This window comes from Phyllobates terribilis, unplaced genomic scaffold (genome assembly GCF_046119375.1).
Source record: "Phyllobates terribilis strain yellow unplaced genomic scaffold, ASM4611937v1 Scaffold_9__5_contigs__length_417890890, whole genome shotgun sequence".
Classification (NCBI taxonomy): Eukaryota; Metazoa; Chordata; class Amphibia; order Anura; family Dendrobatidae; genus Phyllobates; species Phyllobates terribilis.
In genome coordinates, this window is record NW_027362769.1 from 385,806,362 (window position 1) to 385,829,494 (window position 23,133).

The window sequence follows — 23,133 nt, forward strand, 5'->3', positions numbered from 1 at the left end:
ATAAGCTGATTATATAGTAGATTTTCAAAAAAAAGTTGACTTAAAATGTAAATAAAATTTTCCTCCAAATGAGGGGAACACGGCCCTGATTAGAGGGCGATATAAACTGTGTGGAGAACACCAGGGTACACGAATAAAGGGTTCATAAAATCAAAAATTCAAGGGATGTGTTATAAATTCAAACATTCATTTATACGAAATCCTGTTTTTTTTCAGAGCAGATGTCACAAGATAAGTGGGATCCTTTTCAATCCCCCTCTTGGCACACTTTACCTACTTTACGGTTTGAGGAACTTCACCTGGGAAATGTGGCAATGGGCCGATGCATGTGGCCTCACTTGCAGAAATCTTGGTTTTCCCACCTTCTTGGTTTCCCAAATATCAGGGTCACGATAACCACCTCTTGATATTCCTGGAAACATCAAAATCGTACGTCCACATTGTACAATGTCATCTGTATGATGTAGATCATACATGTCAAACTCTGGCCTGTGGGCCAAATCTGGCCCGTAGGGTGATTATATTTGACTTGCGACACCAGAACCACCACCCCTATGTGGGGGCCATTATACTGTATGGAGGACTTAGTAGGGCCCATTTTACTGCATGGAGGACTATGTGGTGCCCATTATACTGTATGGAAAGCTATGTGGGCCAATTATACTGTTTGGAGGACTACGTGGGGCCAATTATTCTGTATGGAGGACTGTGTGGGGCCATTATACTACATACTGGTTGGGCCTCGACTTTGTCCAAGTTTTTCATTTTGGCCTTCTGTGTTTTTGAGTTTGACATCCCTGATGTAGACGGACAGGTTTTTATAACGCACCAGTGATTTCCATATGGCTCTGTTCAGCTGTAGCTTATCTGATAGATCCACGCCGCTCATTACTTGTTGTAGACCTGAATGTGTCCTGGCTTGAGGGCTTCCATCCTGGTACATTGTGTTGGGGCCGGGTGCTGTCAAAAAAAGGAATTCTCTCCTGTTCTTATACTTGAAACACAATACATGGTCACTGCATAACGTCCAGCTCGTCTTTGCCCAAACAGCAATCTAGGGAGGCTTGGTTTGTTCTTCCATATGGTAAATCTTGCCACCATAGTTCTAGAAATGAGGAACTGGAATAGTGGGACAGTGGTGCAATAATTATTCATGTAGAGGTGGTAGTTGGTTCTGTAGTAGGTGAATGAACTCTCACTCAGTTTTCCCACCAACTTCCATGATGTTGGGTTATTTTGGTGGTGGAATTGTATACGAAATTTATTGGTTATGCTCTGATGCCCTCTCATATTGCTTGTATAATTTCACGCCATACCTTGCTGTGTTATTTGGTGGAATTAAAGCCTCCGAAGGTGAACCGAGGACTCATCAATGCAAATGTTTTACTCAAGGGTAAATGCTTCAAGGTTAGTCCTCCCCCAAAAAATCCTAACCCCTTTCACTTACCCGATTCTTTACCCATATAAAGTCTTATATGGAGCCTTTAATTTTCAACATTCATTAAAATGATGATGACTGCACAGTCCTCTCTGAACATTCAGAGTACGGACGCCGGGGCGCTCACTGATCCCATGAAAGGCAGTCAGTAGGTCAGTACTGGCTCTACGTCTGGTTACTCATTACTGAAATGAATGCTAGTTTTACATAAGATCATAAAGTAATTTCAGCGCTCGGATCTCATTGATTGTCTCCAGAAACTGAACAATATCATCAAGATTATTTTATTAGAAGTCAAGTGAACAAGAAAGCAACAATCCAATAATACAAGATAGATTCTGATCTGGTAAAATCAGAATGAGCCCCCCATAGTAATACATACAAAATATATAGGCAGTAACATTTTTTTTAATCCAGCATCAGACATATTCTGAATTATTATAGAATGATATAATGTGAGAGGTGGAGTGGACCTCCAGGGTCATCGTGTCCTACCCCCAGCTCAATGCAGGAGTCACTAAACCAGACATTATCGGACATAACAGTGTTAAATACTCTGTTCGTTTTAATTTTAGGTTGTTGCAGATATGGCAAAATATATATATTTTTTAATATTAAAATTTGTGTTACAACAAGTGATATTTCTCGAATACTCCAGGTAAAGACTTAAGAATTTAACATGAACAATTTTGTTATAGTAGATCTTTCACCAGGTTTTTTTCCGCATAAACCGTACACAGCAACAAAGAGACCCCACAAGCCCATCCATTCTGGCACACCGGCTCCACGGGCGCACACCAAGGAGGCCAAGGACATAAACGGGTCTTCTCTCTGAAGTCTGCACAAGGCTATTTAGCTGTGGCCATGTCACCTCTGCTGCCTCCAACAAAGATCTGAAGCAGCAGCGTACAAGCAGGACAAGAGTGGCAGGGGATGAGCAATGCTGATTTTATTATATTTACAAAAATAACACCTTCAAATAAAAAAATAATAAAAAATTAGGTGATGAAGAGACTGAAGTAGTCTTGAAATCTTGCAATTTGTTATCATCTTTTCAGCTAGCCATTAAAAAGTATCAACCACTGAGGACTTTTAAATGCCTGTATATCGGACTGCACTGGGATGACATTCCCCACCTCTTCCACCACATCCCTCCTACGTCTTCTGCTGTCCACCTTACCTGACACTACTTTCCCCCCTCGGCTGCCTTTGTCAGTGGAGCAGTCACTACACCTTACCTGACACTACTTTCCCCCCTCGGCTGCCTTTGTCAGTGAAGCAGTCACTACACCTTACCTGACACTACTTTCCCCCCTCGGCTGCCTTTGTCAGTGGAGCAGTCACTACACCTTACCTGACACTACTTTCCCCCCCTGGCTGCCTTTGTCAGTGGAGCAGTCACTACACCTTACCTGACACTACTTTCCCCCCTCGGCTGCCTTTGTCAGTGGAGCAGTCACTACACCTTACCTGACACTACTTTCCCCCCTCGGCTGCCTTTGTCAGTGGAGCAGTCACTACACCTTACCTGACACTACTTTCCCCCCTCGGCTGCCTTTGTCAGTGGAGCAGTCAGTAAGCGCTCTGCCTTCTCAATCACTGCTACACCTGCGGAGAGCAACAGTTGTGATGAGTTTGTCATCAGATTTGATGCTTCCTGCACAAGGAAGAGCAGAGGTGACAACATTCATTACACTGACCGCTTTACCATCTCAGCTTTTGTCTATGAAAAAAGCAGCAACCAGATGACAAACTCATCACAACTGTTGCTCTCTGCACTGGCAGCAGAGATTGAGAAGGCAGAGCACTTACTGACTGCTCCACTGATTCTGCTCCCAGCCTCTAAAGTGATGCGCCAATTCTGGGGCGGCTGCTGGCTGGTATTTTTAGGCTTGGAAGGGCCCAATATCCAGGGACCTTCCCAGCCTAATAATATAAGCACAGCTGTCTGCTTTACCTTTGCTGGTTATCAAAAATAGGGGGGACCCCACATCGCTTTTTTTCAATTAATTATTTGGGGATAGTATACCAGGATGGGGGACTTTATACCAGGACGGGGGACATTATACCAGAATTGGGAAATTATCCCAGGATGGGGGACATTATACCAGGATGGGGCAGATTATACCAGAATTGGGGATGATATACCAGAATTGGGGATATACCAGCATGGGGGCCATTATACCAGGATGGCAGACATTATACTAGAATTTTGGATATTATGCCAGGATGGAGGACATTATACTAGGATGGGGGATATTATACTAGAATGGGGGGCATTATACCAGAATTGGGGATGATATACCAGAATTGGGGATATTATACCAGCATGGGGGACACTATACCAGGTTGGGGGACACTATACCATGATGGGGAACATTATACCAGGATGGGGGACATTATACAAGAATTGGGGACATTATACCAGCATGGGGGACATTATACCAGCATGGGGGACATTACACCAGAATGGGGGACTGTAGCGCTGGCGTCCCTGCCCTCTGCTAGGCAGGGACGCTGCTCCCCTCACCGCTCTGCTCCGTGCCCGGCGTCCTCTCCCCGCTCTGCTGTCAGCGCGCGCTCCGTCCCGGCGTCCTCCTCCTGCTCTGCTCTCGGCGCGCGCTCCTTCCCGGCCCCTGTGCTTAGGGCGCGCGCGCGCTCCCCTCCTCTTAAAGGGGCCGCGCGCGCCGCCCTAAAGAGTCCCCGGCCAATGGCCGGAGGACTTCATCATATAAAAGGCACCTCCTCCAAAATGGAGGTGCCCGAGCAATGTTGTTTGCACCTGTGTCTCACCTGTGCTTCAGCCCTCAGGTCCCGTTGCCAGTTACCTGCCAGTTACCTGCCAGTTACCTGCCTGATTCCTGCCAGTTACCTGCCTGATTCCTGCCTGAATACTTGTTACCTGTCTGCCAGTCTGAGGTCCGACGGTCTGCCTTACTACTCCTGTCAGTCTGTCTAAGGACCAGCCTGCCCGCTCACCTGGGAGCGCATATCAGCTACCTGCCTGCTTGCCTGAGGTCCGACGGTCTGCTTTACTACTCCGGTCAGTCTGTCTATGGACCAGCTTGCCCGCTCACCTGGGAGCGCTTCTCCGTTACCTGCCTGCTTGCCAGCCCAGAGGCTCCGTTGTCACGTGCTGTGACCACCAGCTATCTCTGAGACTCTTGCCCGCTCACCTGGGAGCGCATCTCCGTTACCTGCCTGCTTGCCAGCCCGGAGGTCCCCTTGTCACGTGCGGTGACCACCAGCTATTCCAGAGACTCTTGCCCGCTCACCTGGGAGCGCTTCTCCGTTACCTGCCTGCCTGCCAGCCCGGAGGCTCCGCCGTCACGTGCCGTGACCACCTGCTATTCCAGAGACTCTCGCTTGCTCACCTGGGAGCACCCATCTACCATCTGCCTGCTAGCCTACCCGGAGGCTCTGCCATCACAGGTCGTACCTACCCCTTACCCAGAGACTGCCCTGATCACTTGCCGTATCTCCCTGTCCGTTCACCCAGAGACTGCCCTGATCTCTTGCCGTATCTCCCTGTCCATTCATCCAGAGACTGCCACCCGCTCCCTTACAAGGGCCGCCCCCTTGTATAGTAGCTCAGAGGTTCCGCCTCCCGGACCCGTTACAGGGATATTATATCAGGATAGGGAACATTATACCAAAATTGGGGACATTATACCAGGATGGGGGGCATCATACTAAAACGGGGGACTTTATACCAGAATTGGGGATATTATACCAGAAATGGGGATATTATACCAGCATGAGGGACACTATACCAGAATGGGGAACACTATGCTAGGATGGAGGCATCATACCAGGATGGGGAAAAACGTTTTAGCATTACAAGAAGGAGCCAGGAAGGGGGACATAATTATGGGGGGCGAACACATATGTCTTTATAAGATCTAGAATGCTATATGGGCCCATACATCTGACCAACGTGCAGGTGGGGGCCCAGGTCAAAATTTTACACAGCGGATCATCAGACTATAGTTACGCAACTGAATATATACACAGAGATGAAAATTATTTGAAGCATTAGGGGGAAAAAAATTGCAGCTAAATAATATCTTATCTTGGGGACTAAATATTTTTGTTTTTATTTTTCTAAAAAATTTTTACTTTTATAATTTTTTTTAGTTCCAGTAGGGACCGTAGAAGTGCGATCCTCTGATTACTGAAATAACAGACATACAAAACTTTGCCTGCCAGTGTCACACTGATATGCAGCCCATCGGGCCTAGCCTGCAATCAGGACGGAGTGACTCCATCAGACCTAAAAGTGTAAGGATGATAGAAGCTGAAGATTCACTTTCCTGTTGCAATTTTGTTGAAATTATTTTATGATTTTCATGATGCAATTATCATACAGATGTAAAGCGGCATAGAGCGGCTCGGAGAAGGAGGCGGTGAAGGTGTATAAGTGTCTGATGGAGTCGCATACACGATAGAAGGACAGACGCCCAGCCTCATAATCCAGATAGACTCCCACAACCCGCACAGGATAATCTAATACCATCTGATTATGGATATTGTTATGACTTGCAAAAAGTTTTTTCTCACAAATGACGGCCCAGGATTTCTCATTGAAGCCAATAAAATTTGATTTCTTATTCACCTCTCTTTCCAGACTTTCCCCGGCCACCCCTATCATCCAGCTCCTCGCCTGACTTACGTCCACCTCCCAGTAATGTTTCCCAGAGGAGAAGCTGTAGGAACTTAACACGTGACGGGATTTGAACCTCTTGGGCCCATCGGGTCTGTTCTGTGATGTAGCGGAATAAGAAGCAGATCTGAGATCCTGAGATATAATGATGTTATTCTGAGCCGTGTCTATATCCAGTAATAAGTCCGATTTCTCCATCACTGGGAACTGTCTCTTCTTCTTTACATCCATCAGATTATCGGCAAAGTTCCCCAGTCCTCTGTGTAATATCTGTGAGACTAGGCCCTCGTCCATACACGGAGCATCTCTTACATGACTTTTCACATCACAGTTCACACAACTGATGTCACCATATTTTAACTCTTCTTGCAGGAAGGTCAGTGGATCAGTGATAGTACATAATCCCTCAAGACTGTTAATCTCCTTGGTCAGTTTGTCTACGTGAAGCTCTACCGGTTTGACCAGTTCGATGACTGACAGTAACACTTGATTCCTCTCCCTGGAAATCTCTCCCTGGATTCTCTTTTCTAGATCATCCAGCTTCTTCCTGAGATCAGTAAACAGCAGAGTGACTCTGTCGGCAAGTCCGGAGGATTTCTTTCTCTGTTCTGTGCCATGATCCTTTAGATCCTGAACTCTTTTTTCAGCTTCTTCTCTGTTGAAATGAATTTCCTTCAAGACAAATCTTATTTTCTCCTTCTTCTTCTCAGAGGCCACATCCAGTAGCTCCACGTCATGTCCCTTGTGGTCTCCGGCCACCCAGCAGGACACACAGAGACAGGCGCCCTCTATAGGACAGTAATATTTCAGCACCTCCTTGTGTGTGGAGCATTTTCTTTCGTCCAGGGTAACAGTGGGGTCAACTAAGGTATGTTCTGGTGACTTACTGTGTCTGGTCAGGTGCTTTTCACAAAAAGATGCCTCACAATGAAGACATGTCCTTACAGCCGGTACAGGAGACTTTGTACAGTAAGTGCAGAAGATTCTGGTCTCCTCCATATCAGGCTGAGTAGATGAGAAACGCTCCACTATGTTCCTCAGCTTCCGGTTCTTCTCCAGGGCCAGACGCTCCGGATATTCTGCTCTGCAGTCAGGACAGGAATACCCTCCAGCCGCCTCCTGGGCATCCAGCACACTCACAATACACGAGCGGCAGAAGTTGTGTCCACATCTCAGGGATACGGGATCTGTATAGAGGCTCAGGCAGATGGAGCAGTTCAGCTTGTCCTTCAGGTCACCAGATGCCATTCAACTGTGAAAAAGTGGGAACCTAAACCTGAAAAGTTTCTTCACACAAGGGGGGAGGAGAATATCTCCAGAGCAATTAACCCCCGCCGTTCTGGAAGCAAGTCACATGATATACTGTATATATGTAGTAGAATGTCTCAGGTGCTCCAGAACCTCACAATGAAGAACCTCCACTGCTGCGGCAGCAATTGTTAATATACAGTTAGGTCCATATATATTTGAACAGAGACAACATTTTTCTAGTTTTGGTTCTAGACATTACCACAATGAATTTTAAACAAAACAATTCAGATGCAGTTGAAGTTCAGACTTTCAGCTTTCATTTGAGGGTATCCACATTAACATTGGATGAAGGGTTTAGGAGTTTCAGCTCCTTAACATGTGCCACCCTGTTTTTAAAGGGACCAAAAGTAATTGGACAGAATAAATAATTGTAAATAAAATGTTCATTTCTAGTACTTGATTGAAAACCCTTTGTTGGCAATGACTGCCTGAAGTCTTGAACTCATGGACATCACCAGACGCTGGGTTTCCTCCTTTTTGATGCTCTGCCAGGCCTTCACTGCGGTGGTTTTCAGTTGCTGTTTGTTTGTGGGCTTTTCTGTCTGAAGTTCAGTCTTTAACAAGTGAAATGCGGCTCAATTGGGTTGAGATCAGGTGACTGACCTGGCCATTCAAGAATATTCCACTTCTTTGCTTTAATAAACTCCTGGGTTGCTTTGGCTTTATGTTTTGGGTCATTGTCCATCTGTAGTATGAAACGACGACCAATCAGTTTGGCTGCATTTGGCTGGACCTGAGCACACAGTATGGCTCTGAATACATCAGAATTCATTCGGCTGCTTCTGTCCTGTGTCACATCATCAATAAACACTAGTGACCCAGTACCACTGGCAGCCATGCATGCCCAAGCCATCACACTGCCTCCGCCGTGTTTTACAGATGATGTGGTATGCTTTGGATCATGAGCTGTACCACGCCTTCACCATACTTTTCTCTTTCCATCATTCAGGTAGAGGTTGATCTTGGTTTCATCTGTCCAAAGAATGTTCTTCCAGAACTGTGCTGGCTTTTTTAGATGTTTTTAGCTAAGTCCAGTCTAGCCCTTTTCTTCTTGATGCTTTTGAGTGGCTTGCACCGTGCAGTGAACCCTCTGTATTTACTTTCATGCAGTCTTCTCTTTATGGTAGATTTGGATATTGATACGCCTACCTCCTGGAGAGTGTTGTTCACTTGGTTGGCTGTTGTGAAGGGGTTTCTCTTCACCATGGAGATTATTCTGCCATCATCCACCACTGTTGTCTTCCGTGGGTGCCCAGGTCTTTTTGCATTGATGAGTTCACCAGTGTTTTCTTTCTTTCTCAGGATGTACCAAACTGTAGATTTTGCCACTCCTAATATTTCTCGGATTGTTTTTTTCTGTTTTTGCAGCTTAAGGATGGCTTGTTTCACCTGCATGGAGAGCTCCTTTGACCGCATGTTTACTTCACAGCAAAACCTTCCAAATGCAAGCACCACACCTCAAATCAACTCCAGACCTTTTATCTGCTTAATTGAGAATGACATAACGAAGGGATTGCCCACACCTGTCCATGAAATAGCCTTGGGGTCAATTGTCCAATTACTTTTGGTCCCTTTAAAAACAGGGTGGCACATGTTAAGGAGCTGAAACTCCTAAACCCTTCATCCAATTTTAATGTGGATACCCTCAAATGAAAGCTGAAAGTCTGAACTTCAACTGCATCTGAATTGTTTTGTTTAAAATTCATTGTGGTAATGTCTAGAACCAAAATTAGAAAAATGTTGTCTCTGTCCAAATATATATGGACCTAACTGTAACTAATAAGGCATCCTAGTAAATTATGAGAATATTACAAATCACCAACTATGATCTATATGGATGATCTCAGCCTGGAGCCTTGTACTATTATATGATCATGGAGCCTTTTGATGACTTATAATATTCTTATCTTTTATTTTGTTGGGAAAGTGGCTTCACTAGCGGGAACAACATCATACAAACAACACACTCTGCACATTCTTCACTTTTTACCTACTTTACAGTTTGGGTAACTTCGCTTGGGAAATGTGGCAATGTGATGATGCATGTGGCTGTTCTTCCAGAAGTCCTGGTCTTCTCCCGTTCCTGGTCTTGATAACCACATCTTGATGCAATCCTGCATCGTGGAGTGGAGAGTGCAATCATGGAGTTCTTCCACATATATACGAAGGTTCTGGGTGTAACTGGATGCAATGTCACACTGCTTGTATCATTTCACATCATACCTTGCTGTTATTTGCTGGAATTGAAGCCTCCTGAAATGAACAGAGGACTCGCAAGCACAAATGTTTTGCTCGACGGTGAATGCCTCAACAGATTTAGTACAGAAGAATCAACTACATAACCGGTTGTTGGAAGCCAACATGGACAAAAAATGTATCCTAAGAACACGGAACTCACAATTGAATCCAAGAACTCTGTATAACACCAAAAGACTACACTTAAGGCTAAGTGATCACTATCAGTATTTGATCAGTATTTGCCTCAGACTACCTGATAGTAGCCAAAGAGATAGACCATAAGCTGTAAAGGGGGAAGGGGTCGCCAAACCTGTGAGGCAGGAAGACAATTGTGTGGCAGAACAAAGCGGCAGAACACTGCTGAACCTGTGCCGGAGCCTTGGGCTGTATATACTGAATGGGCGCTTCAGGGGGGACTCATTAGGGAGATCTACATTAAACTCCCACACGGGCAGCAGTGTGGTAGATTACGCCATAACAGACATGGACCCAGCAAACATGAATGCCTTTATAGTCACCCCCGAAAACCACTTGTCAGACCACAACCAGACACTGTACATGAGATCCACGGAAAAGCCACCCACACAAAAGCCCCACATGACTGGTCTCCACAACCTGCCACCGTCCTTCAAGTGGCCCAAACAGTTAGCCACCTAATACTCCTACATGACCATCAGAACCGAGATTCAAGAACTACTTGTAAACTTTAACACAAGTCCCTAAACACCAAACCAGCAATGGGTCAACCTGGCAGTGATCAACTTTAATAACATCCTATATACCATGGCAGAACTAGCAGGCCTCAGAAGGACTAATCTACGAAAGACAACTCCCTAACGGTAGCCTCAAACCAAAAACACAGAGACCCCAACAACAGGGACCAAAGAGCGGCCCTTGACATCCTCCAGAAGCAAATACAAGTGCATCCTCAAGGAATAAAAGCAGAGGCTCATTTCCCACAAGCTACAGCAGCTTGAAGATTTCCTTCAAGATAACTCATTCTGGGAGACCTGGAGGCATATCGGCACAAAGCCGAAGCAGAGCACCCTCCACATTCAGAACGGCAATATCTGGCACAGCTACAGGTGCATCTCACTAAATTAGAATATCATCAACAAGTTAATTTATTTCAGTTCTTCAATACAAAAAGTGAAACTCCTATATTATATAGAGTCATTACAGACAGAGTGATCTATTATATAGAGTCATTATGTGGCACCCCAGGGGTCTGGTTTCCACAGTAACAGCAGTGTTATGTCTGAGAGCAGGTGGGAGGTCTCTTGGTCAGGAATCCTATGCATGCCACACCTCCTGCCCGGTCCTGGGATGGGAAGGACTTCCCCTATATAAACCTGGGGCTGAGGCAGGGTTAGAGAAGAAGAGTTGAGAAGAAGAGAAGCAGCTATAGGAAAGAGAGATCAGGAGCTCTGTGGGAGCAGTGCTAAAAGGAATCAGGGGCTGGCAGCTGAAGAGCTCGCCCTGATTGAAGAGTTACCACCGGACCCGGAGTCCGAGGCTGTGGGGATTAACCCAGACCCAGCAGCAGAAACCGCCCGGCAGGGGATTTCAGGTCCTCTGGCCAAGAAACCCGAAGGCACGGTCACACGCGTGGGACCAGCACCGCCGTCGTGGAGCGGAAGCCACTAGAAGGCCCCGAGTCACCGGCCATACGGGTGAGCACCACACGGTACACTCAGGGACGTGGGCTACCTTTACCCGCCTCTAGCAAGGAAGCCAGAAGAGTACAATTAGTTGGGGAGGCCTACAACTCCGCCTGGCCAAGGGGGATCCCATCTGCTCAAGGACTGACCAGGCCCCGACCGCTAGCCAGTACTCCGGGAGGGTCTATCTTTGTCACCAGTAAAGACCCTGAACTACACCGCATCGTCTCTGAGTGGTTCCGGCTACCCCCATCATCCACGTCGGCTGCCCTGAGGCCATACCCCTCCCGTTGGGGGTTATACCATCTACGCTGCACTATCCTACCACCGGCCTCAGCGGTCTGCCCTGCAGCGGCAGCTCCATAGCTGCATTCAACGGGTGGCGTAGTCGTCCTACATCTACTGCTAATATACCGCCACTTAGTCTGACTCCCTGGGCACGGACCGGGTCACCGCCATGAGACTACTACCCCTATCAGATCCGGCTCCGGGTAGGCTCCCGCGTGCGCAACGCTACACTAAGTAGGCCCAGGGGCGCGTCAGCTTTTGGCGTAGTCGGCAGGATTACGTGCCCGCAACCACCGGGTACTGCGTGCCTGAAAAAGACTGTTCAAAGTTACCAGTGGTGAAGATTCCCGCCATCCGGCGCCATCTTCTACCTTCTTCCCGCCATCCGCGAAGTTTTCCCGCCATCCGGCGCCATCTTCTGCCTTCTTCCCGCCATCCGTGGAGTTTTCCCGCCGTTGGACGCCATCTTGAAGACGCCGCGCGGGAAGAAGAGGGGCGTGGACTCCGAAAGCGCGCGAGAACTGAAGCCCCGCCTCACGTCCGGACGTTGCGTAAGGTCCTGGAAGGAGCCCAGCAGACGCCGACGTCACAGGAGCTCGACGGAAGGTCCTCAACCCTGACGATCCACTGCGGAGCCGCGGCCTACGGAAGAGGATCATCGCAAGGTAGGCCACGGTCCACTAGGGGGGAGGAAGATGTCGGATACGGAGGAGAGCTTCACTGCCTCAACCCCCGCCAGCGCCACCGCTGCTGCAGTCATGCCTTTCACCATGCCCTATATCCCGGGAGCGGCCTGGCTACCCCAGTACTCAGGGGAGTCACATACTCTGCATGACTTTAGAGAAAAGCTGGATAGCCTCTTCCAGGTGTACCCCCTCACAGAAGAGCAAAAAGTGAGCATCCTGGTGGCCCAATTAACTGGGGCAGCCCAAAGGGAGGTAAAGTCCTGGCCACCTGGGGGAAGGACTGTCGCAGGGATACTAACCCGGCTGAAGGATACCTTTGATACCCGCACCTCAGCCGAGATCAAGCTTAGATTCTACGGGTGCAAGCAGCGAGCACAAGAGAGTATAAGGGACTATGCACTAAACCTACAAGAGGCCCTGAGAGCCATTAAGCAGACCGACCCTGACGGCGTGGGAGACGAGGACCGGCTGTTGACTGAACAATTTATAGAGGGTTTATATTGCAATGCCTACCGAACCCAGTTGCGGGCAATGGCCTTACAGGACCCTCATCTGGGATTTGCACAGTTCAAGGACAGAGCCATCCGGGTGCTCCGAGAACCGGCACCAGGTGGCGTTGTGACCCACAGACGCCCCACTACCACTTACCACCAAGAGGCGGCGCCCTTGTCGGTAGGGCCTGTGGGAGCTGATGCGCAGGCTTTGAACAATGACCCGGCTCCCGACCTGCACCATCAGGTCCAAGAGCTAGCTAAAAGCGTTGCTGCGCTAACCCGAGCTGTGCAGTCTTTACAGGTTTCTACTCCAGGGAAGATCCAGCTGGCATCCGGACCGGAGGACATCCCATGGCGCCGACCAAGGAGGACCCCACCGGCCAGAGGAAGACCCAGCGACCGATACAACGAGGACGGACAACCTATCTGCCGCCGCTGCAATCAACCCGGACATATGGCAAGGTACTGTCCTTTAAACTGGCACAACCTATGGTAGAGGGCCAACCCCTAGGAAAAAGATCATCAGGCCCATCAAACTGGCGTGACAAATATGTGGGAGGACGTCCAGTCTTGCCTGTGGTACTGGATGGCATTCCTATGAGTGCCCTACTGGACACTGGGTCACAGGTCACCACCATCCCGTACGTGCTCTTCAAGCAGTACTGGAATGACTCGGATATAACCCGCTACCCTGACGACGACTTGAGTATCATCGCCAGCAATGGTCAGCCCGTGCCACAGATCGGATTTAAAGAGGTGACCATTAAAATCGGTAGAGTCGAGCTGGCAGCCCAGGGACTGATCATTGTGGACATTGATAAGCGCGAGAGTCACCCTAAGATAACTCTAGGAACTAATGTAATTGAAAATTGTCTTGCAGAGGTGATTTTTATTTTACAGCAGGTTGCCAAGAACGCCAGCTCCGGCCAGCAGCGAGTGCTCCAAAAAGAGATCCGGGCACTGATGCGACGGCAACAGGTGGAACTCTCCGGCGGTGAGATTGGTAGCGTGAGAATGTGTGACCCTTTCCCTATTGCCATGCCCCCAAAAAGTGAAATGATGATTTGGTGCCGGGCGGCTATTGGTCTGAGAGGTAGAGATTACCAGGCAATGGTAGAACCAGTTTACTCAGACAGTAGGCCCACCATTTTGACAGCACGGGGGGTGGTCAATGTACGCCATGGGAGGGTGCCCGTTCGCATAATAAATATCGGGAAGAGGGAAGTGTACCTGCCCCGGTATGCCACGCTAGCCAAATTGTATACCATCAATCAGAATTCTATACAGTCCGTAGAACCCTTGCCTCCATCTTCTCCGGAGGAAGGTAACGGCTCTAAACAACAAATGGAGGATTGGTGTCAGCAACTACATTTGGGTACTGACTCCACTCCCTCCCACCAGAAACAGGGAGTCTACCGGGTGGTTCAAGAGTACGAGAGAGTGTTTAGTAAACACCCGTTAGACTTCGGGCGAGTCAAGGGGGTAGAACATCACATCCCCACGGGAGACCATCCTCCCATAAAAGAGAGGTATCGACCCGTACCCCCTGCACACTACCAACACGCCAAGGGGATGCTTAGAGACATGAAGGAGGCTGGGGTAATCAGGGAAAGCTGTAGCCCCTGGGCAGCTCCACTAGTCTTGGTCAAAAAGAAAGACAACACCATGAGAATGTGTGTAGATTACCGGAAAATAAACCGTATCACACACAAAGATGCGTACCCCTTACCAAGAATAGAGGAGTCTTTGGCTGCTTTAAAATCTGCTAACTTCTTCTCCACCTTGGATCTCACTAGCGGGTACTGGCAGGTTCCTGTAGCAGAGGCGGATCGGGAAAAGACCGCATTCACCACCCTGATGGGACTTAGTGAGTTTACCTGCATGCCGTTTGGACTCTGCAACGCACCAGGAACCTTCCAGCGATTGATGGAGTGCTGTCTGGGACACCGGAACTTTGAGACGGTCCTGTTATACCTGGACGATGTCATCGTCTACTCCAAAACCTACGAGGACCACCTGAAGCACCTGGCGGAAGTGTTTGAAGCTCTGGCAAGTTACGGCCTAAAGGTGAAACCCTCCAAGTGTCACCTCCTGAAGCCAAAGGTGCAGTACCTGGGACACGTGGTGAGTGCTGACGGAGTGGCTCCCGACCCTGATAAGATCACCGCAATTAAGGAATGGCCAAGCCCCTCCAGTGTAAAGGAAGTGAGGCAGTTCCTCGGGTTGGTAGGCTACTACCGAAGGTTCATACCCGGTTTCACCAAAAAGGCAGCTCCTATGCAGGACCTCCTGATAGGCCAGTCCAGGAAGGCCAAGAACCAGAAGCCGCCCTTCAGATGGGAGAAGTTGGAAGAAGAGTCCTTCCGCCAGCTGAAGATGGCCCTCACGGGGGATGAAATCCTGGCGTACCCTGATTATAGCCAACCCTTTATCCTCTACACCGACGCCAGTAACATCGGGCTAGGAGCCGTACTATCCCAGATCCAGCAGGGGAAAGAACGGGTAATTGCTTACGCCAGCCGAAAACTGCAACCCACCGAAAGAAATCCTGAGAATTACAGCTCATTTAAGCTAGAGTTCCTGGCAGTGGTGTGGGCAGTCACCGAACGCTTTAAGCACTACCTCGCTTCTTCCCGGTTCACCGTGTACACGGATAACAACCCGTTGACACACCTGGACACTGCAAGACTCGGTGCCCTAGAGCAGAGATGGATGGCCCGCTTGTCCAACTATGAGTTTACAATCAAATACCGGGCAGGACGCTCCAATACCAACGCGGACGCCCTGTCCAGGATGCCAAACCTACCGGACGAGGGTGAGGATTCAGAAGATTTGGAAGAGGTCGAACTCCCTGCGTTCCACCGTTATGGGACTATCCAGTATTCCCACCGTGTAAGGGGTAAGCAAGCCGCTACGTTCAACCCCTTACCTCACTACAACTGGGCGGAAACGCAAGACAGTGACCCTGCCGTCCGGCTGGTGAAGGAGATGCTGACTCAGCCAGAAGCTCGCCTTGACCCAGACGCTCCGGAGGAGGCCAAGCAACTGTGGGCAGAGAAGAGTCGACTGTTCCTTTACAAGGGGAAGTTGTGCCGCAGAATGGTTAACTCCCGGACACATGAACTGATCTGGCAAGTAGTGGTGCCAAGAAGGGACGCAGCTATGGTGATGGAGGCATACCACGACGGGGCTGGGCACTTCGGATGGAAGAAGCTGGAGTTCCTGCTGCGCGGGCGGTTCCATTGGGTAGGCATGAGAGGAACCATCGAGAGGTGGTGCAGAGACTGTGGCCCATGCAACCTAAGAAGGAAGGACCGTGCCAGCCAGAAGACCCCCCTTCAGTCCATCGTCACCCGGCAGCCGTTGGAACTGGTAGCCTTGGATCATGTAAAACTGACCCCAAGCAGAAGTGGCTACGTCTACGCATTAACCATCGTGGATCACTACTCCCGGTTCTTGGTTGTCATCCCCGTCAAGGACTTAACGGCTCAAACAGCAGCTAGAGCCTTCCAGCAGCACTTCTGCCGTCCACACGGCTACCCAGAGCAGGTGCTGACGGACCAGGGACCTGCCTTTGAAGCGGAGGTCTTCCAAGAGTTCTGTACTCTGTATGGCTGCCGGAAGATCAGGACGACACCCTATCATCCGCAAACTAATGGACTTTGTGAGAAAATGAACCAGGTGGTGATAGATCTTCTAAAAACATTGCCCCTGGAAGAACGCAGTCTGTGGCCTGAGAAGCTGCCCGACCTGGTGGACCTATACAACTACATCCCTGTAGGTTCCACCAACTGTACCCCGGCTTACCTAATGAGGGCAAGACCCGGTAAGATACCTGTTGACCTGGAGATGGGAGTCCTGACACCCGAGGACGCTTCACCGGAAGCAGACTGGGACACAGAGAGGCAGCAGCAGTACCGGAAAGTACAGGAGAGCGTGGAGCGAAGTCTCTGTCTAGCTAGGGAAAGACAAGAGAAAACTTACAACCAGTATGCTCCCGCTGTTCCCTTGGTACCCGGAGAGCAGGTCTTGAAGAGGAAAAGACGGCTCCACAAGTTGGACGACCAGTGGGAGAAGGACCCGTACATCGTACTGCCCTCAAGCCACGACAACCCGAAGGTCTGTACCATCAGTAAAGACGGAGGGGAAACCACAACCATTGTATCCCGGGATCACCTGAAGAAGTGTCCCGAACAGCTACGGACTCCTGAAGAGGAACAAGAAGACCCTCGACCCGTAGAGGAAAGGGAAGATGTGGTTAGTACTGTGCTCGGAGACTTCCCTCGGTCCTGGACTCAAGTCAATAGTGCAGTTGTGGTACCCGTCCTCACGTTCCTCCAACCAGCATCCCAAGTACTCACGGAGCAACCGGTAGAGCTGGAAGAACAGCCGGTCCAGGAGGCAGAAGACTCCACACAAGCAGATCAGGAGGATCAACCCTCTGCTTATAGTGAGCCTGCCATACCCCTAGTGAGCCAAAGAGCCTGTAGACAGCTGCCCAGTTTACCCTTGACAGCTCCTACACCCTGTAGTTCAGGGCCAGACAGTCAGCTCCGTAGGTCCACTAGGGCCACTAAAGGCCAGCTACCCGCACGTTGGAGAATTTGAAGTGTTTAAATTGTTTTATTTGTGGTCACCTGTCTGTTACTTGTAAATAATTATGTGTTTCTAGTTATTTTTAGGAGTCCTTGGTGGATTTACCGGGAATCCTTGTACAATTGGCTGGAGCGTAACTTAGGAATGGACTAAAGACTGTTAAGGACTCGGGGCAGGACAGACCCCTACCTGGTTACGTCTCCCTGTTTTGGTGAAATGGACACCTTGCTTTTCTTCAAAAACTGCACCCGGTTGCGGACACGCCGTGACCATTCTAATATGTTTTTTTTTTCTATTGTACCGTTTCTGTTTGTATTGGTTATGTTTTTCTAAAATATGTTTAGTCCCGGAGTACTAAATTTCACTAGGGGGGAATGTGGCACCCCAGGGGTCTGGTTTCCACAGTAACAGCAGTGTTATGTCTGAGAGCAGGTGGGAGGTCTCTTGGTCAGGAATCCTATGCATGCCACACCTCCTGCCCGGTCCTGGGAGGGGAAGGACTTCCCCTATATAAACCTGGGGCTGAGGCAGGGTTAGAGAAGAAGAGTTGAGAAGAAGAGAAGCAGCTATAGGAAAGAGAGATCAGGAGCTCTGTGGGAGCAGTGCTAAAAGGAATCAGGGGCTGGCAGCTGAAGAGCTCGCCCTGATTGAAGAGTTACCACCGGACCCGGAGTCCGAGGCTGTGGGGATTAACCCAGACCCAGCAGCAGAAACCGCCCGGCAGGGGATTTCAGGTCCTCTGGCCAAGAAACCCGAAGGCACGGTCACACGCGTGGGACCAGCACCGCCGTCGTGGAGCGGAAGCCACTAGAAGGCCCCGAGTCACCGGCCATACGGGTGAGCACCACACGGTACACTCAGGGACGTGGGCTACCTTTACCCGCCTCTTGCAAGGAAGCCAGAAGAGTACAATTAGTTGGGGAGGCCTACAACTCCGCCTGGCCAAGGGGGATCCCATCTGCTCAAGGACTGACCAGGCCCCGACCGCTAGCCAGTACTCCGGGAGGGTCTATCTTTGTCACCAGTAAAGACCCTGAACTACACCGCATCGTCTCTGAGTGGTTCCGGCTACCCCCATCATCCACGTCGGCTGCCCTGAGGCCATACCCCTCCCGTTGGGGGTTATACCATCTACGCTGCACTATCCTACCACCGGCCTCAGCGGTCTGCCCTGCAGCGGCAGCTCCATAGCTGCATTCAACGGGTGGCGTAGTCGTCCTACATCTACTGCTAATATACCGCCACTTAGTCTGACTCCCTGGGCACGGACCGGGTCACCGCCACGAGACTACTACCCCTATCAGATCCGGCTCCGGGTAGGCTCCCGCGTGCGCAACGCTACACTAAGTAGGCCCAGGGGCGCGTCAATTACACACAGAGGGATCTATTATATAGAGTCATTACACACAGAGGGATCTATTATATAGAGTCATTACACACAGAGGGATCTATTATATAGAGTCATTACACACAGAGGGATCTATTATATAGAGTCATTACACACAGAGGGATCTATTATATAGAGTCATTACACACAGAGGGATCCATTATAGAGTCATTACACACAGGGATCTATTATATAGAGTCATTACACACAGAGGGATCTATTATATAGAGTCATTACACACAGAGGGATCTATTATATAGAGTCATTACACACAGAGGGATCTATTATATAGAGTCATTACACACAGAGGGATCTATTATATAGAGTCATTACACACAGAGGGATCTATTATATAGTCATTACACACAGAGGGATCTATTATATAGAGTCATTACACACAGAGTGATCTATTATATAGAGTCATTACACACAGAGCGATCTATTATATAGAGTCATTACACACAGAGGGATCTATTATATAGAGTCATTACACACAGAGGGATCCATTATATAGAGTCATTACAAACAGAGTGATCTATTATATAGAGTCATTACACACAGAGGGATCTATTATATAGAGTCATTACACACACAGGGATCTATTATATAGAGTCATTACAAACAGAGTAATCTATTATATAGAGTCATTACACACAGAGTGATCTATTATATAGAGTCATTACACACAGAGGGATCTATTATATAGAGTCATTACACACAGAGGGATCTATTATATAGTCATTACACACAGAGGGATCTATTATATAGAGTCATTACACACAGAGTGATCTATTATATACAGTCATTACACACAGAGAGATCTATTATATAGAGTCATTACACACAGAGGGATCTATTATATAGAGTCATTACACACAGAGGGATCTATTATATAGAGTCATTACACACAGAGGGATCTATTATATAGAGTCATTACACACAGGGATCTATTATATAGAGTCATTACAAACAGAGTGATCTATTATATAGAGTCATTACACACAGAGGGATCTATTATATAGAGTCATTACAAACAGAGTGATCTATTATATAGAGTCATTACAAACAGAGTGATCTATTATATAGAGTCATTACACACAGAGGGATCTATTATATAGAGTCATTACACACAGAGAGATCTATTATATAGAGTCATTACAAACAGAGTGATCTATTATAGAGTCATTACACACAGAGGGATCTATTATATAGAGTCATTACACACAGAGGGATCTATTATATAGAGTCATTACAAACAGAGGGATCTATTATAAAGAGTCATTACACACAGAGGGATCTATTATATAGAGTCATTACACACAGAGGGATCTATTATATAGAGTCATTACACACAGAGGGATCTATTATATAGAGTCATTACACACAGAGGGATCTATTATATAGAGTCATTACACACAGAGTGATCTATTATATAGAGTCATTACAAACAGAGTGATCTATTATATAGAGTCATTACACACAGAGGGATCTATTATATAGAGTCATTACACACAGAGGGATCTATTATATAGACTCATTACACACAGTGGGATCTATTATATAGAGTCATTACACACAGAGGGATCTATTATATAGAGTCATTACACCCAGAGGGATCTATTATATAGAGTTATTACACACAGAGGGATCTATTATATAGAGTTATTACACACAGGGATCTATTATATAGAGTCATTACAAACTGAGTGATCTATTATATAGAGTCATTACACACAGAAGGATCTATTATATAGAGTCATTACACACAGAGGGATCTATTATATAGAGTCATTACACACAGAGGGATCTATTATATAGAGTCATTACACACAGAGGGATCTGTTATATAGAGTCATTACATACAGAGGGATCTATTATATAGAGTCATTACACACAGAGGGATCTATTATATAGAGTCATTACACACAGAGGGATCTGTTATATAGAGTCATTACACCCAGAGGGATCTATTATATAGAGTCATTACACACAGAGGGATCTATTATATAGAGTCATTACACCCAGAGGGATCTATTATATAGAGTCATTACACCCAGAGGGATCTATTATATAGAGTCATTACACACAGAGGGATCTATTATATAGAGTCATTACAAACAGAGTGATCTATTATATAGAGTCATTACACACAGAGGGATCTATTATATAGTCATTACACACAGAGGGATTTATTATATAGAGTCATTACACACAGAGGGATCTATTATATAGAGTCATTACACACAGAGGGATCTATTATATAGAGTCATTACACACAGAGGGATCTATTATATAGAGTCATTACACACAGAGGGATCTATTATATAGAGTCATTACACACAGAGGGATCTATTATATAGAGTCATTACACACAGGGATCTATTATATAGAGTCATTACACACAGAGGGATCTATTATATAGAGTCATTACACACAGAGGGATCTATTATATAGAGTCATTACACCCAGAGGGATCTATTATATAGAGTCATTACACACAGAGGGATCTATTATATAGAGTTATTACACACAGGGATCTATTATATAGAGTCATTACAAACTGAGTGATCTATTATATAGAGTCATTACACACAGAGGGATCTATTATATAGAGTCATTACACACAGAGGGATCTATTATATAGAGTCATTACACACAGAGGGATCTATTATATAGAGTCATTACATACAGAGGGATCTATTATATAGAGTCATTACACACAGAGTGATCTATTATATACAGTCATTACACACAGAGAGATCTATTATATAGAGTCATTACACACAGAGGGATCTATTATATAGAGTCATTACACACAGAGGGATCTATTATATAGAGTCATTACACACAGAGGGATCTATTATATAGAGTCATTACACACAGGGATCTATTATATAGAGTCATTACAAACAGAGTGATCTATTATATAGAGTCATTACACACAGAGGGATCTATTATATAGAGTCATTACAAACAGAGTGATCTATTATATAGAGTCATTACAAACAGAGTGATCTATTATATAGAGTCATTACACACAGAGGGATCTATTATATAGAGTCATTACACACAGAGAGATCTATTATATAGAGTCATTACAAACAGAGTGATCTATTATATAGAGTCATTACACACAGAGGGATCTATTATATAGAGTCATTACACACAGAGGGATCTATTATATAGAGTCATTACAAACAGAGGGATCTATTATAAAGAGTCATTACACACAGAGGGATCTATTATATAGAGTCATTACACACAGAGGGATCTATTATATAGAGTCATTACACACAGAGGGATCTATTATATAGAGTCATTACACACAGAGGGATCTATTATATAGAGTCATTACACACAGAGTGATCTATTATATAGAGTCATTACAAACAGAGTGATCTATTATATAGAGTCATTACACACAGAGGGATCTATTATATAGAGTCATTACACACAGAGGGATCTATTATATAGACTCATTACACACAGTGGGATCTATTATATAGAGTCATTACACACAGAGGGATCTATTATATAGAGTCATTACACCCAGAGGGATCTATTATATAGAGTTATTACACACAGAGGGATCTATTATATAGAGTTATTACACACAGGGATCTATTATATAGAGTCATTACAAACTGAGTGATCTATTATATAGAGTCATTACACACAGAAGGATCTATTATATAGAGTCATTACACACAGAGGGATCTATTATATAGAGTCATTACACACAGAGGGATCTATTATATAGAGTCATTACACACAGAGGGATCTGTTATATAGAGTCATTACATACAGAGGGATCTATTATATAGAGTCATTACACACAGAGGGATCTATTATATAGAGTCATTACACACAGAGGGATCTGTTATATAGAGTCATTACACCCAGAGGGATCTATTATATAGAGTCATTACACACAGAGGGATCTATTATATAGAGTCATTACACCCAGAGGGATCTATTATATAGAGTCATTACACACAGAGGGATCTATTATATAGAGTCATTACAAACAGAGTGATCTATTATATAGAGTCATTACACACAGAGGGATCTATTATATAGTCATTACACACAGAGGGATTTATTATATAGAGTCATTACACACAGAGGGATCTATTATATAGAGTCATTACACACAGAGGGATCTATTATATAGAGTCACTACAAACAGATTGATCTATTATATAGAGTCATTACACACAGAGGGATCTATTATATAGAGTCATTACACACAGAGGGATCTATTATATAGAGTCATTACACACAGAGGGATCTATTATATAGAGTCATTACACACAGAGGGATCTATTATATAGAGTCATTACACACAGAGGGATCTATTATATAGAGTCA

At 46.4% G+C, this 23,133-nt stretch overlaps 1 protein-coding gene across 1 annotated transcript; it reads right to left on the bottom strand.

Moving 5' to 3' along the window:
* Window positions 1-1,706: 1,706 nt before the first annotated feature.
* Window positions 1,707-7,395, bottom strand: LOC141162454 (E3 ubiquitin-protein ligase TRIM11-like). Its single transcript, XM_073648591.1, has one exon. The coding sequence runs from the start codon at window positions 7,347-7,349 to the stop codon at window positions 5,772-5,774; it is 1,578 nt and encodes a 525-aa protein (XP_073504692.1). The 5' UTR covers window positions 7,350-7,395; the 3' UTR covers window positions 1,707-5,771.
* Window positions 7,396-23,133: the final 15,738 nt, after the last annotated feature.